The sequence below is a fragment of the Aquila chrysaetos genome, chromosome 24 (genome assembly GCF_900496995.4).
Source record: "Aquila chrysaetos chrysaetos chromosome 24, bAquChr1.4, whole genome shotgun sequence".
NCBI lineage: Eukaryota > Metazoa > Chordata > Aves > Accipitriformes > Accipitridae > Aquila > Aquila chrysaetos.
The window spans coordinates 15,851,756-15,868,630 of NC_044027.1; the positions used below are offsets into that span (position 1 = coordinate 15,851,756).

At 41.1% G+C, this 16,875-nt stretch overlaps 1 protein-coding gene across 7 annotated transcripts in view; it reads right to left on the reverse strand.

Annotated features, from left to right (window-relative positions):
• TSC1 (TSC complex subunit 1) overlaps positions 1-12,611 on the reverse strand; it is a 28,878-nt gene extending 16,267 nt beyond the window's left edge. For 3 of the 7 annotated variants that reach the window (XM_029999823.2, XM_029999822.2, XM_029999819.2), the window contains exons 1-6: positions 12,306-12,423; positions 5,118-5,180; positions 3,846-4,021; positions 2,876-2,979; positions 2,077-2,229; positions 154-298 (exon numbers count right to left, since the gene is read on the reverse strand). In XM_029999823.2, the coding sequence (XP_029855683.1) occupies positions 154-298; positions 2,077-2,229; positions 2,876-2,979; positions 3,846-3,951 (508 nt within the window). In that variant the 5' untranslated portion in view covers positions 3,952-4,021; positions 5,118-5,180; positions 12,306-12,423. Of the gene's footprint in view, positions 1-153; positions 299-2,076; positions 2,230-2,875; positions 2,980-3,845; positions 4,022-5,117; positions 5,181-5,297; positions 6,934-12,305; positions 12,424-12,501 lie in introns of those variants that run through there. The other 4 variants (XM_029999820.2, XM_029999821.2, XM_041119627.1 and 1 more) reach the window with 4 other exon arrangements.
• Between the last annotated feature and the right edge of the window lie 4,264 nt (positions 12,612-16,875).

The window sequence follows — 16,875 nt, forward strand, 5'->3', positions numbered from 1 at the left end:
GCAGAACAGCTTGTGGGCTTAGTACATCATTTTTCTGCATTTAAATAATCTCAGGCCATTAAGAGTCTCACAAAAGAATGTGCTCACCAACTGCGTAAGAGTCACAAGGATACTACTAAACCATAACTGCATGCAACAAAGTTGAAATCTCACCTGGATTCTGCAAGCACCAGGCTGAGAGACGCCCAAAGATACCAAAGAAATCATGAAGGTACTGTTTGCCAGACTGAGGAATCATTGGCAACATGGTTATTAGCACTAGGACACCTGTGGTGAGTACTACTACATCTGTGTCAGTCTGCAAGAAGGGAAAAAACCTGCATTAGTCAGTTAAAAGTGTTGAACTTAATTTTTTCCAAGGATGAAGTGAACACTGAATCATCATCATGGAAAAAGTTCTCTACTTTGAAACAGTCCCTCTGAAACCTACTGTAACTTAATGAACCAAGATTATTGTCTCTTTCATCCAGAACAACTCTAAGAAAAAAGATTTCTGATTCTTGCTCCTATTCTGCTGCTGCTTTTCTCTATAAGGACTTGACTTAGTTAAAAAGGAAACATCACCACAGTTCCACAATTGAGTAGAAAGAAAAATTACTAGTATGTGAAGCATCTTATGTACCACCTTCCTTCTTTCCCAGAGCTAAAAACCACAGCATTCAGAGCCTAAGAAACTGCAAATCTGATCAGGGTATTCAAGGATGTTGGCCAATTACCAATACATGGGTCAAAAGCTCTTCTGTCAAACCTGGCTGATGACTCCGGCTGCTAAATATTTCATAAAGCAGCAATTCAAACAATAACTAGAACTCCATGGCTTACGCCAAGAGAAAGGGATGTGCCAGTAAAAATCTTTAGCTAGATGAAACAGTAACAGAGAATCAGATTTTAGGACAGGATACAGAAAAGGTTCAAACTCTTTCCCAGTGAGTCCCTACTTGCTTCCCCAGCTTAATGCACATTTTCCTTGGTAGTAGCTCTGCTTTGTCAGGATAGGGGTGTAAACAGCACAGGTAAGCCTGTGGCCGGATGCCGCTGAGGTGGTCTTGGTATCTCCCAAAAGCCACTCGGGCTGATCGGACATATTCAGTGTTACAGATTTTTCTTCCTCTGTGTAATCTACGGCCTCTACTCTCCCTCAGTCAGACATAACCTTTCACAGTCCATCCCTATCCCTCTGTACACATCCCTAGCACTTCCACATCTCTGTTCTACTCCCACCAGCTTTGACACACTTCACTCCTCTCACAATCAGGTAAGACTCGCATTGAAAAGGATAACAGAACTCATCAGGCACATCAGGAGTTCCAGTAACAGCACTTGTAGCTTCTTCTTTGGCAGTTACAAATTCATTGTGTTTTTGTTTTGAAGAGCACTGGCACTTGACTACATCATGCATTTTAATGTGACTTAAATGACTAATACAAATTCTTCACTATCATATTAAATGGTATTACTGACAACGCATTCTAGGTCTCAAAACACTTTCCATTCTTTGTTCATTGTTACAATACTGTACAGTATTATAACTGATAAATTTGCAGATGGGAAAAAAAAAAACAAAGCATGGGGAAACAGCTACCTTCTTGTAACCCAGCACGTCTGTAGCTGAGAAGGGAAAGTCTGCTAATTGCAAGGTAATTTCACCACAGAATAGTCTATTGCATGGCCCATCTACACTGCAAGGAGAGTATATTACCTTATGTGCACAAATTTCAGAATGCACTAATGGCAAGTTATCGACTTCTCATTAAGTTCACATCCAAGATATCCATCAACTTCACCGATGGCCCTCTGTCTTTAACTTACTTTTAGAAAAGTTTTAGTAAACTTTCCTAACTCAAAGTTATATAGCGGCAGTGGCTTTTAGAAACAAGATTGTCAGTAATAACAGGATCAGCACAGAGTATTTAGTTGATATAATTCCACTGTGGCTCAGCATTTTAACCAACATTTTATCTCTTCTCACAGCTTAACTAAATGACATCAGAACAGTAGACAAATGCCGTGCATTACAAGTATGTATGTTTACATCAGGTGTAGACGTGTTTTATGGACAACACTGACAGTTCTTACCTTGAGACATTTAAGTAATGAAAGCAGGAGAGGTGCTTGAGAAAGTTTATGTTTCCAAGATGGTTGTCGTCTTATCACATGTCCCAGCAGAGAGAGAGTGGGTAAACGAGTAGCAGCTTTGCCCATATATTCATTAATTTTGTCCAGTAGATGCTGACAGAGGATTTTACAGAGTAGTAGAAAAAGGAAAGGTATTTATATTTAATTGGTATATATTCTTTTTCACCAATCTCTATTCAGCAGTTTGCCATTGCCAACTATGGAAACTAAGGGCATTTTACAAATATACAGGATCCAAGAGCAAATAAAACCCAGCAATAAATTTAAGTCTGCTGGTAGCAAAATGCAAACTATTCAGTCCAGAAGCAGTCACTGCACTTCAAAACATTTATCATAAATAATAAAAAAATTCTGGTCAGCAGAAGTAAAACAATTTGTAGTGCCATTCTCTCAATCTATTTAAAAATCCTTACTTGCTCTCAAAATACCCAATGTGTTTTAGTTTAACACATCCAGCATTGAACAAGCAGCAGTAGCATTGCAGAGAGACAACATAGTCCTCAGAAGACTTTCATTTATAGAAGTTCTTTGCTTAATTGGGTCAGTTTAAGCAACCCAAGAAACAGAGACCTTTGAAGTTTTATTTTAAAACTTAACTACTCTTACTACAGAGATACTACATCTCTACAACAAGGTAATTCTATACCAGAATGGAAAATAGAGTCCTAACAGATGCTATTTAAAGGCTGCTTCAATATCTGGCTAAAATCTGCTGTACTTAATAACAGGATTTTTCTACCTTGTCATGAGGCTCTTGCAGTGTGGACAGTATATGCAGTGCCTGCTGAGAATTGGTTTCCAAGTAATAGTCCACCAGGTTGTTCACAAGCATAGGTCCACGGTCTATCGGTTTGTTTATGGCAAGAGAAAAAACATACATTCTCAATACACAGAAAATGAAGCATTTGTTACAGGGACATTGCACAACTTTTTAACACTTATTACACCATTTATAACATCAACCAGTACTTAGGGTTTGCCAGACCTTTAGCAAAAAGAGACCTCTCAACTACATTTTCTAGTTCCTGAGCATTTAAGCAATTGCATTCGGCTCAGGGAAAGTAACTAGTTTTTTTAATAACTTACAATTACTGTCTAACCTTAAAAACCTAGAGGCAGCTGAACTGCGAGAGTATTTTACCCAGTACAGGTAAAGAGTTCAGGAGTAACTTTACATTCTCCGCCTTCAGCAGATAAAGGAGAGTAAGTTCAGGGACAAGGACACTGACAGTGCTCTCATGCTCTGAAAGGGGTCTATCAACAAAACGGATGCCTTAATAGCAGCAATATTTTTTTCAAGAAAGTCTGGGTCTGTTGTTTTGTTTGGGGTTGGGTTTTTTGTTGTTTATTGTTCAAATTAACAAAATCCCACTGGCTCCCCATAATGTGGATGACACCTAATTCTTTCTAGATACACTTGACAAAGAAAGTTTCATCAGCTCACAACTTGAGGTTATGCCCCAAGAAAAGCTAGTAGTTTTATAATAGCATTTTAACAATTATATAACAGACCTTCCAAGAGGCATGCCATTAAGCAAAATGGACTGAAGAGAAGCCTCAATCCTTAAAGCAATTTCAAACCCAAGTATCAAGAGTTTCTTTCAAGTTGCATTTTCAAAGACTGTGTTTGATAAAAAAGAACCCCATTATTCTACCTTTATTGGTATAAAAGCAAAACTGTTCCTCAAATTACATAAAAGGATACATACCACAAATGAGATTATCTTTGAATGCAGCTGTTATATCTTCCAGGACACCCAGAACTGGAGAATCCAGCATTGAGAGGAGCTCACCAACATTTCCTTGCTGTGCCATGATGCACGTACTGACGTGAATGTGGAGGTTAAAACTTCAGGAAGTTCCTCATTGGTGCCTCTCTACCAGACTAGGAGAGAAGAGAGAGCAGATGAATGAACTGTCCTTTTTCCCCTTTCCATCTTAAATCTCTCATCACTTCCCTATTTCTTTTCTGCAGTATTGCCCATTTAACACTAAAAGGACTCCTAGAGTTTACACACCTGCAATAAAAGCTGTGAGAGAAAAGTTTCCAAAGAAGCCAATGAGTCACAAGGAGGGTTTTCTTCATCTTTTTTAAAAAGACATTAATCTGTTTTGCGGAAGACCTCAGCTAGCATATATAGACTGTCAGAGCATTCTATTACCATATTTTTTTAATTTGCTCTCCAGGTCAGTCAGCTAAGACTAAAGTTTCGAATATAATGCAAATAGCTCCCTGAAATCACTCCATTCTTGCTTTCTTACAGCAACTCCTCCTCAACCAACCTTTCAAGTCCTCTGCATAGTGGTCTACAGACTGGAGAAAATATGCATTGCAAGATGCTTCTCCACTCCCGTGGCTAGATTAGAAATTCACTGCCCTTGGCTTCACATTATTGCATACTAATAGATTTGTGCTTTAATACTTGCAATGTGGCCAAGCTGCAGCTGTTAGGAAACTCAGTTATGGTTACTACAGCTGCTGTTCCTCGGCCACCCTGTGCATACCAAATCACAATCTTAGCAGCACAACACACCTTCTTTTCACGTGTATAATTTGTGAATAATATATTAAAAACCCTGCAGTGCAAAAACTGTATAGATTATTAAATGCAACAGTGTGCAGATAACATGACTGGTCAGCTTCACAGTACTAAGCAGGAGTAAACCTAAGCCATTTCAGGCTTTTAAGATGGCTTCTTCCCATGTACCAGCAATGGAGGGATTCAGGTATCACATCTATCCATCTGTCACAAAATGAATCAAGTTTTTCTTCATCCATAAGAATCCTATGCTGAATCTTTCCCAGTGGCAGAAAGAATCTGGCTTTACATCACATCTAATTTTATTAGCAAGGGCTTCTTCTTTCCTCCTACTTCCAGCTAGCATACATTTTTCACTTCCTCCATGGAAGACAAGACTGACACATACCAAGTTTACACACAAGACTTTTTTTTTTTTTACTGCAACTGTGTATACAGCACCTGTTCTGTGGACGAGCTGAGCTTCTGTCTGCAATGCTGTCAGCCACACACCTTTCATGATCACTAATAAAGAAAAAGCATAAAGAGATTAACAAAAAGCACAATTTAATTCTTCCTTATCAAACCTTTTATATTCAGAACAGCATTAAGTTTTTTATTAAGAATAGCAGAGCTATGTACCTCCTGCGTGAAGAAAGTCAGCCCTTAGTCTGAAAAACACCAAAAGGTGTTGCATAGTTGCCCTTTCCAGAATTGTCCAAGGGTTAAGCTGTGCAATTGCCTCAAACTAGAGGGCTTTCACATGACTGTAGTTTTGTACTGTGAACCTTCAAAAAGCTGCTGAAGAGTTTTATTTATGATGGGTTAAGTCTTACACACAAAGAAGTCTTCTCTCATCCTACTAAATTTTGAACCTAGAATAATTACCGTAACTGTTTAAGTCTTTAGATTCTAGTCAAAACGTTGTTAGACATTAGCCAAGAAACATATATCAGTGCTCTATTTTAAATGATAATGCTGTAATTACTTATATACATATTACTTTCTTGAAAACTTATGTTTAACAATGTTACTGGACAGCAGGTGTTAACCTGTCTACCAGTAAACTTTGTCATTTGCAACATATCACTCTGTAGTTGCAGAACTGCCCAAGGTCACTTTTATTAGGGCCACAAGACATCAGCTTACTTCATCTGGCACTGATTGCAAATTCAAAGGTGATAATATGGCACCACACTCACAACAGGCATTTCATTAGGAACAAACTTTAAGTGTTCCACTAATCACCGTTCCAGAACACACAAAAAAACCCCACCCTCAGTTTTCAATGATCATAGCTGCATAGCTGAACAGTCCAAATAAAATTTCAGTTCATCTACAAGCAGCTAGCAGAGTCTGCTCACTGAAGTGTTTCAGATTTAAACATTATTTCTTTTCAAGTCCCATGCTGGCAAGACCTTAAAAACTGCAGACTTAAAACTGGCTGGTAGTGTAAGCAAGACTTTCAACTAAAGATAATAAAATAGAAACTTGGGGTAGGAAAGAAGAGTCACTTTTTACTCAAAAACAGAATGGATCGCTGTTTTCCAAAAAGATTAGAGGTGGGATTTGTTGTGGTTTGGGGTTCTGGTTTTGTCTACATTGTGCAGACTTCCAAGCTTCAACTTCTTCCTCAAAGAGCTTGCTGTTTAGAAGGCAAGCAATGTTCAAAGAGTGACACCATCCTTTCAAAAAGTTTAAAGCCATTCATCCATGCAACCTAAGGAGTCAACCTTCCACTTTGTTACTCATTTTCAGGAGTCAACTGCTTTTTTTAGTTTCTCATAACCACTGTGATATTTAATTTACTAAATTACAGTTATACTGAGATATCCAGAATGCATGCAGAACTATATATGGTGAAATAGTTTACTACAAGTAATCTATTCCTTTATTTCTGAGAACACTGTCTTTGAGACCATAAAGGGCTTGCTAACATAGGTGCCTCAATTTCTATCAGGATACAGTCTCAGCTATGGTTAAGCAATATATATTCACCAGCTTCCTAAGCAACAAGAATTAGTTGTTTAAAGTCTTGTTAACAAAAGAGATGCATAACCACACCCCCAAACCAGCTGCAAGCAAAACCTGTTTGGAGAATTAAAGCAGCATAAACGCTAGTCTCTGCTTTTTTACCCCATAAAGACCTTGTCAACTCTCTTTGATTCCCACCCCCCCACCAGAGTGAAAAGAATGCTTTTATTTCTTATTTTCCTCTAGTATTACTATTATACTTGGACCAGATCTTCATCACACCAGTGAAAACCTCAACAGCAGTTTCAATAATTCTGCTATTGCCAAAAGAAAAACTATAGCATGGTGAAATCAAGAAACATGCCTTTGCAGACACTCTAGATGGGTTCTGGAAGTCAGGTTCACCAATACACTTGCAGACAGATGGGAAAAACACCAGTTTCAATGTTCAAGAGGTAAGAGGATTTCAAACTTTATGCTATTGGCCTGATGGCATGCACAAACACTACAATCAGATAAAAGCAAGGTTGATAATGCAAGCTTAGTTGCTGATAACTATACACATAGGTAACTAATAATTTCCCAAGCTCCCTAAACTAAAACAGATGGCTCAAGTGACCTTGTGCCAATAAATCCAGCGTAGTTTAAATAAACTTGTCAGTCAGTCGATTGTGCACTGAAGTATTTTACGTGAAGTGGAGCAATCTCCACTCCAAAAGCCCGTATTCAAAATATTAATAAAAGTATTTCAAACCACATCTAAAAATGGGACAATGTTACACATAGGTACTTCACTAGGTGGAAAGTTCATCTACTGAAGATATATAAACACCAGTATAATATTGTCACCCTGCTATACACAAACAGCCACATTTTAAAAAAAGCATATGACAGCTTTCTCAATGCAGGATCTCTTGTGAAGTCATTTGTGAGGAACAGATTTGAAATCCTAAGTAAGACTGAGATCCTCTAATCATATTGGGTCCATGATGCCCAACACAAATAACAAACCAGGAAATTCCAGCAATAGTCTTAAATCGCGTCACACTTTAAGCAAACACAGCTGAATAACTAGTTTACAGGCAACGGGCTCTTAGCTTCAATCAGAAAACACTGCATTCTGGTAGATGGAGTACAGTTCCCAGGGCCCATGGTGTCAGCGTGATTTATTACCAGTCGCACCAGTAATTTGTGATGCGATTTTCAAATCTTGCAGATAAGGAACTCGGGACAGGCCAGGTCAAGGCACTTCCATTACCTTGCAAAACAGCAAGATCATCCACTGAAGGCCACAGCATTTTGTACCTGGGATTAATACATCATCTGTGGCGAACAAGATTTCCCTTAAACCTTTACAGTATCACATCATGACCACGTCTTTCTTCTCAAATACACAGTATAGAAGATGAGACTCTTAAATGCTTCCATTCCTAGCTACTGCAATCATTCCCCTATTAGAAGAACTTCCACATCCCTGCAGCCATACTTGGAACTGACAGGATTAAAATAAAGTCAGTAACTTTTCCATATGGTTTGAGCCACTGATTCTTCACTAACTTTTAAAATCAGTTTTATATAAAAGATCCAAGGCACTAGATAGTAAAGAGTAAAAAAATCTGTTTAAATACCTTTTAAAATGCAACATTTTAATTTCACTGGAAGATATAACACCAATAGCAAACTTCTTATATTCAAGAGCTTTCATAAAGACAAATTTTAGTAAAAAGTATTCATTTTAAGTACCAATACAACTTTGGAGCCAGCTTACAGGAGAAAAAGGAGAAGCCAACAAGCCAAGAACCAGTTTGTTTTAAAAATTTTTTTCAGTAGCTAATTTAACCACAACACAATACAGTTAAGCTACAAACTCAGGACAAAGGAAAAGACTGTAAAAATATTCATTGGAAAAGGCTAAATAAAAAAAAGATATAGCAGAGTATTTCAAAAGATTATGACTTCTGTAAGTATTTCTGTCAAGAGAAGATGTTCTTCTGTTCAGTGTATTTTTATCTCAAGCCAAATGAAAAAGCAGCTGGTAGTGCCAGTTATGCTTCTCTGAGGGGTGGGGAGAAGGGGGACACACTCAACATAAATGCACACTCCTCCCAGAATGTCCTTAGCATTTGCTGTAACAACGCAGAAATTCAGACACCAGAAGCACTTATTCGGGGGGGGGGGAGGGGGGTCAACATCAGCACTTCATCCCTCTCCATTAATCATAAGTTAAATTTGGGGCATGCCAGTAAATAGTTATTCCCTGGCCACCCCCCTCTCAAGAGAAAAGGGGGATTTCAACATCATAGGACCACTGCTGACAGCAATGAAGTGAAGCAAGACCTCAATACTTACACTTCTCCATCTGATTTCTACTGCAGATAAAGTAAGGTCCTCAGGTACCGCTTTGGCAGAGGCCATGAATGAGGACAGAAGTATTTTACAGCAATCATTGTTTTCAAAGAAAAATTCAGGCTGGCAACAAAGCAGCTCGTCTCACTCAAATCTTTGAAGTGTTTGCCATGAAAGAATAAGCCTCACTCACTCCTATCCAATATACAAAAATCCAAGCCTGTTTTATGTTTCCTAACAATTCTCAATTTTGTATTTTCTTCACAGGTAAACTAAACACTGTCATTATACAAGTGACATAAGCAATGAATGAAAAGTGACAGTAGGGAGAAAAACCACTAGTGGCAATAGGAGAGTAAGCAGCTGATCATTCATTCCCTTTTTCACCACCCAGAAATAATAACTCTAAACACTTTAAACCTCAGTTCAAACTGAATTGGCAGTACAATTAATTTATTTATTCATTTTTAAAGCATGAAGGTGTCTGGCTTCTTCTAGTAGTCCATATTTTTCTGGTTATTTTAAGATCTGATACAAGACCCCATTCCTAAACTCAATAATTATTTATAGTTATAACTCGGTATTATATACATTCTCCTATACTTTGTTACAGGTGCTTAACTGATGCAGGAACAGGAAGATCACAAAACCCCAAGAACCCCAAACAAAGAGATAGAATAATATTCAGCAATTTTTAAGATTCTTTTGAAACTATGCTGTGCTAATACACTGTGCTAATTGCTATGCATCAAATTTGTCAGAGGGAAAATTGTTTAAGAGCAATAGATGTCGAAAAAAAAGCCCAAACATGGTAGAGCTGACACTTAACCCCTTGGCAGAAGCCATGCTAACAAGCCAGTTACTATCCTGAAAGGGAATAATTTCAATTCCTTATACACAACTGCATATATTAATAGAAAATAAATAAGACCAAGCACTGTTTTTCTATGTCAATTCAATTAACAGTACACAAGGAAAATAAGTTCAACTAAGGAACCTTTTTAGAACCATGAACACGTAAACAGAGAGCTCTAGACTTTGCAGTATCACAAGGAGCAAAACTCCTAAATCTCTGCAGCAGGTTTTTTTTGCCACCAAGAGAAACCTTTAAGCATATTCAAAGAGTTAGGCTGCAATTCAGTAAATCTTGAAACCACTGCAAACTACCTAGAGTACTCAGCTGAGGCATTTTAACTACTCCAAGAATTAACGTAGGCATTACACAGAACAATACCAAATGATGTGTAACTTTTTAATTAAAACCAAAAAATAATAATACCCAGGAAAGTGATAGCAGTTCACCACTGCAAGAAGTTTGCTCTGTATCTTAACGTGCTACCCAAAGAAATGCTTACGCTAAAAAGGAAGTATTATTACTTGTCCTCATTATGTTTATTAAACTACATGAAAATATAGCAGCTACATAGCAGACCAAGATCCTAAGCTATAATATTCTTTCAAAAAATATTCACCAGTCTGCAACATGCCAGAAAATCTAGTACCCTTCCTCTGCCTCCACCATTAAAAAGTGCTCTGATTATTTGATTTCCTTATTACAGAAGGTATCTTTTCCAAAGATATATATATATGTATGTTTGTGCATGCACGTGCACAGGCGTGTATGTTATAAGCTATTCCGTTCTTAGAGACTGACTTTGGTAACGACATCACCAGCTCATATAAGGTGTTTGGCAGCTTCAAGAATTTCAGGGATCGGTACAAGTCAACATCCCAGCAGTCTAAATAGGGCCAGCATTCATTTTAAGCTACAAATACTTACTAAAGTCAAATGTTTGTTTAAACACCAAAACATCTGCAGTTAGACTGCATTTCTCACTCGTGAACCCTTGATAATGCTACTTTTTATTAGTCACCATAAAAGTAAATTCTCAAGTAACAAAGAGTTAAGGAGCCAGGATTAAACACAGCCAAAGATAAAATCATTTTAATTAAAGCTTATCTCATGACACATTAGATAGTCTGACTATATTTTCACCTGAGTAAGTCTGTGCAACTCCCCATAAAGACAATTTAGTCTTGGGTTGACTAGGCTGTTAAAAAACTAAAAAACTCAAAACGAACTAACAAAAACAAACCAAAAGAGGGTTTTGCTGAATAAAAGATTTTAAGCTCATGACTTTAAGCTTAAACGTGGCATAGCCGTTTCTGATAAGCAGTGTACCTGATTGCTGCTTAGCAAAGTCAAGTCAACTGCAGACAGAAGTATGTATTCCCAATGCTTGCACCAATTATTAAAACTTCCTGAATTTTCAAAGATTCAGTTTCTAGTTGTTCATACATGTAAACTGAAGAGCAATTTTTCCACCTAATGGCATCACTTCAGTAGCGCGTCGATTATGACGGATTTCTAACAACTTGCCACCGAAGTTAATGTCGGGAAACTTCAGGATCAGACCAAAGAATGAAAACCTTCTGTATTAGCATCCACTGGAAGGTTCTCTGGAAACAGCAGTTCCGGAAACAGTTCTGCACACAAAACCTGATCCCGGTTTCTGTGTCATTCCTACGGGTTTTGAATCATATACTCCTTTAAGGCATATTCTTTCTTTCACTCATTGCCTTGTAAAAGACTCATTACAAAAAACAACACAACAAACAATAAGAAGAGAAGCACTGACTAAACTGATAAAACAATGATAGACGCTGCATTCATAGCAAACAAAGGGTGAAAACTTCAGAACTGCAGCCTTCCAAGTTCTTTGTGATAACAGGAAGCAAAATGTTTTCTTGTAGAAGTAAACAACATCCTGACTCCACTTACCTACCCACGAGCAAGGAAATAAGAAAAGCCTTCCTCACCAAGGGGACAGACTTTTAACAACTGCTTTAACGCCTCAACCCGGACGAGGGAACCTCCTCAGCAAGTAACTGAGGCAGGACAAGTCTGGAAATCGCTACTCAGCGTTTGAAACGGAGGTGCTAAACCTTTTTCGATAAACCGCGCAAAATTCAAGGGGCGCGCTGGCTGGTTGGGGGGGAGGCTTGGGGGAGTAGGGGGGACATCGCCCCCCAGTCCACCCCCCTCCCCCCCGGGCAGCCCCTCCACCGCAGGGGTGGGGAGCGACCAAGAGCAAGTTGGGGGGGGAAGGAAGGGAAGGGGACGGAGGGGGGAACACCGCCCCCCGCCAGGCTTTACCCTCGCCTTCCCCATCCCCCCGGCCCCTTCTCTTTCTCCCGCTGCCTCCTCCCCGAGCCTTTTCTCCCTGCCTCCCCCCTCGTCTCTTTTCTCTGCCTCCTTCTCTCCGTCTCCCCCGTCTGCCTCCGCTCTCGCCCCGCTGGGGGAGGAAGGAGGAGGCCCAGCGCACTCACCTCTCCTTCTCCTCCCCTCAGCTGTTTACCACTCAGGGCTCCTCTAACCCACAGGGCGCCGCCATCTTGGCCCTGCCTCCCCCTCCCCCTCCCATTCACAGGCCCCTTCTCCCCTCGAATCCCTCCGCCGCACAAAACTAGTCCCACCTCCCCTCCTCACTTCCCCCCCTCGCCCGACGCCGCGCCGGTCCCTCACCGCCCCGCTCCTCTCTTCCCCCTCAAGGGCCTTTCTGCCCTTGGGAGGCGAAGTCGGGGTAGGGTGACGGCCGTCGCGCCCACCCGTTCTCCCGCGGCGGAGGTATCTTCGGCGCGGGAGCGATGCGGCCCTGAGGAGGTCGCGTGATTCTGGGGGCGGTGCCGCGAGGAGCCCCGGGCGGCGGGTACGTCACGCGGGGCGGGGCGGGAGCGGGCGGCGGCCGGTAAACAAGGCCCGGCCTGAGGGGACGGTGGCGGCCAGCCCGGGGGACAGCGGCCCGGCTTTCGGGCTTGGCCTGCCCAGCGGCAAGGGCCCTCCGTGTTCCCTGTTTGCCCTCCGCCCGCGGCGCCCCGGGGGTGTGGGTCGGGACCCCGGGTGCCCGCGGGCCTCGGCTGGGCTCGGGACAGGCCGGTTGAGGGTGCCGTGCGGCGGCAGCCGTGAACCTGGTGCCAGATTCCGGCCTGAAAAGGTTTTTTAAGTGCCCGAATGTGCCGAAAGGGAATAAAAAGGTCTCAAAAGTGCTTCTCGTGTGTGTGGAGTGACGTTAACGGGACAGTGGTGTGGTCCCTACCGCAGAAGTCCTGGAAGGAAACTCCAGGGCAGGCACCCAAAACTGGATTGCTTTCTGCTTGATGAATATGCAAAGGTCATTTTTTTCTTCCCATTTTGGACCCCGTAACACTTCATGCAAACCGTGGACAAGGATTATTTTCTTTTTTTGCTGAAATGCAGCAACTATACGACATAAAACATTCATCCTTCCTTCTAGATAAGGTTTATTTTTCCTTGTGGAGACTCTAGAGTTCAGGAAAGAAGAATGGAAATTACCTCAGGACAGGTTCTCCAGCCTTCAGTTTTGTATGCCACACCAACAGGTTTTCAACTCTTTCAATCCCCAGACCGGCGGGGTCTCATTCTCTAAGAAGGGGCAGTTCAGTGGGGATGCACCGAGGGTGCTTGGCAAGCTGCTGATCTAACTTCAATCAATGTGAATTGTCCTCAGATGCTAGTAGGAATCGCAGACGCTAAGTTTGCAAGGTAGAAACTAGGTGTAAGAAAATAAAAACAGATTAGAACCCGATCTGAGAAGTATCGGTTGATTTTTAACTTCTGAGGCATTAGTTGTGTTTGACAGCTCTCATCCCTGCAGGGCTGTGATAGTTACTTCATGCTGCACCTGCAATAGGTCATCCTGCTTCTGGAAGAGATAGAGTTGCTTGGAGCCAGCATGTTTTTAATCTAGTCCTGCCTTGTGCCTGGCAATTAATATTTATTACAGTCTGGACTGAGTGATGGTATTTTTTCCTGCTGTGCAGAAGACATGTTTATTTAATCTGCCACAGAAAAGAGTGGAAATTAGGATGAGCTTCAGAAAAGAGCTGGAAGCAATTAGTCGTGTTATTTTACTGTGTAATTGCCGTAACATTCAAGCTGGCAAAGAAAACATGGATGCTACAGGAGGGGTTTGCTGCTAGATTTGAAAGGGAAGACAACTGCATTAGAATGGACATGATGTGCTATAATTAACCTGTTTATTATTACTGAGTTATACATTTAATTATTTACTTAGGATGCACTGGAGCATACGCTGTAGTAAGAACTCATGGCAATGCACAAAACAAAACTGTCCTCGGGTGCAAGCAGAATTCGCTGTACATCCACCATAGCCCGTGTGGGTCAGGGCCAGCAAAAGCCTATGTGAGCCCAGATAAGCCCTTTGCAGCTCTCTGTTCTCTGCTGGCCCTGAAACAAGAAGAGAGAACAGGGAAAATTATATCAACAGGAAGAACATAAAATAAGAATGACCACACGGGGTCAGCTCAAAGGTCCTTCTAGCCCCAAATGCATCTCCGGCACTCTGTTTTTTTAATTCAGCTTCTATAAATCACCTTTTGATGGCGATTTCAATGGAAAGGAGAGGTCACAAGTTTAACAGGAGCCATAAACAGAAATCCAGGGAAGAGTAAGAACACAAGCCAAGGTGATAGCTGACTGCGCTCCCATCCTGCAACTATTTGCTCCACAGGAACTCTTGAAGTAAAATCAAGGGTGAAGGGGCAGGCAAGAACTGAACCAGACACAGCAGTGTCCCCATCTCTCTTCAGGCATTCTAGTGTAGCGATAATAGTCATAAAAGAGAGTATCTGTGCCCATTATCTCAGGGATCGGTTTGTATGCACTTATATCTGGGCTTTGTGAGATGATGGCTACTTGGAGAAGCAGAACAGCTGATACAGATGTTTTATTTGCAGCTGCTTTACGCATAGGTTACTGACACTGGGAGATGTAGTCATCCTCCTTCTCCAAAGAACTGTGCCCAGTACTCTTTGGAGCACCTCTGAAATCAGCTAGCCGTTGAGGTTTTACTGAAGATGCTATTAGATTTTTTTGCACAACTAGTTTTCTGTAGGTTTTTTTTGTGTGGCTGACTTGCTTTTACTGTCTCTAGTTTAAGAGCCACATTCTGCAGCCATTTGCACTTTATGTCAACGGGAAGTCTGTGCTCAGGGGTGCTGGCAGAAGCCAGCTCCAATATTTCATAAAATAACATCTCAGTCCTTTCAGCAGCTTGTCATTTTCCTGTTTTGTTTAATTCCTGTAACTGTCTTCATATGAAACCCTGAAGCTGCAATGTACATTTTGGTTTTCTGTTACAATGCTTGTTTTTGTAGTGGGAAATGTAATCCTTCAAATGCCTGTGTTTAAGAGGATGCAAATCAGCTTGCTAGCACAATGCCTTGGGAACGTTTCTTTCATGCAAAACCCAGCTAGATAAATAAGGAGGGGAGGAGGGAGAGGGAAAAGGGATTGTTTGCTTCTATAAACAACAAGAATTAATTCTGTTCAGTAAATGACAGATGGGTTAAGATGAAAATCTGAATCTTTCTCAATGTGGGTGAAACCTACACTCCTATCTCCGAGTTGCATCAAAACCCATTGCACAGCCTGTCCGGTGCTATGGGGCAATGACAGCGTGCGATGACAAGAGCTGTGACTTGTGGCTGTCCCGGCAGAGAGCGCTAAGGCCAGCACGCCTGTCACCACCGCCTGCCACGGTGGGATGCAAAATACCTCCGCTATGAATCTGAAGTGTCTCTGGACCACATCTGCTCCATCAAGGAAACACCAGCCTACCGCTGATCCTGTTGGAGGGCAGAAAAAAGGTTATTGCTTCCCGGTGCTTTCACTACCCTGAGCTGCAGTAGGAAAAGGGACCCAACTGAGTCCTGGTTTAATGCAACTGACTGTAGAAAACAGTGAAATGCGTTTGAAAGCTCACGGGGAGCAGAAAAACTCCATGCTATAAAGGCATTTCTCTGATGGCAATGTCTTAGTACTCGGCACTCAATAGCTGCACGTATGCTTATATATGTCTTAAATTATAAACTTTTTGGAAAGTATCTTTGCTGTCCCAGTTCCAGCCATGCGTGGAGCGTGCTGTAAGTGCAGGAGGGGATAACCGAGGACACATACAGCTCATGCCACTATGCACTTGCACAGTCAGGAAGATTGTGATAATCAGAGAATAGATGAAATCAAGGAATTACTTCCCGCCCCGCCCCAAGCATTTGGGGACATCAGTTCTCCTTGTTTGTCCCCATATAAGAGTCGTGCCCAAGGATTCTGAAAAGAAAATCACTGCTCTCCAGCTCCTGTTCCCACCTCTGCTAGAGAACAACAAGGTGATCTGAGAAAAGTCACTTGGCCTCTTTCTCCCTCCTTCCACCCTGCCATTACAGGGGGGTTTAGCAGTCAATTATTTCACATTTGCAAATGCGTTTTCAAACCTTTTTTGAAAGCAAGTGATGGAAGTGCAAATTCTTATTATTGCTTTTCAAGAGCTTTTTGCAAAGATGCTTGTTAATGAGCTTGCTTAATGAGCTTTCTTAAATCTATATTTATATCCTATATACAGCTGTATATAGATAGAGCAATGCCTAAAATATGTATGGATTGCACACACATATGCCTAGGAAAATGAAGGCTGATTAACACACATCTTTTTCAGTTATTACTGTGCAAGTATTTATTCCTTTTTCCTTGGAAATTGGAGAGATAAAAGATCCATTCTGGAATAAAATAATTTTGTGCATATGTGCTAGATGGTTTTGTTTATGAGACTGAAGTATGTGAGTGTGTGTATGTGAGACAGATGGTGTGTCTGTTTGTGAAAGATATGATGCATGGATGAATGTGTGTAAAAATACAGGTTTCTTAAGAGCTTTTTTTTTTTTTTTTTTAAAGAAAAGACAAAATAACAAATGTCTGTTGGGTACCTGACTTCACTGTGTCATGCTCTTTGTCAACATGACAGAGGAGTATTCCTGCAGAAGGCAAAGCTGCCCCAGAAAGTGAAGGGTGCTGCCCCTAGGG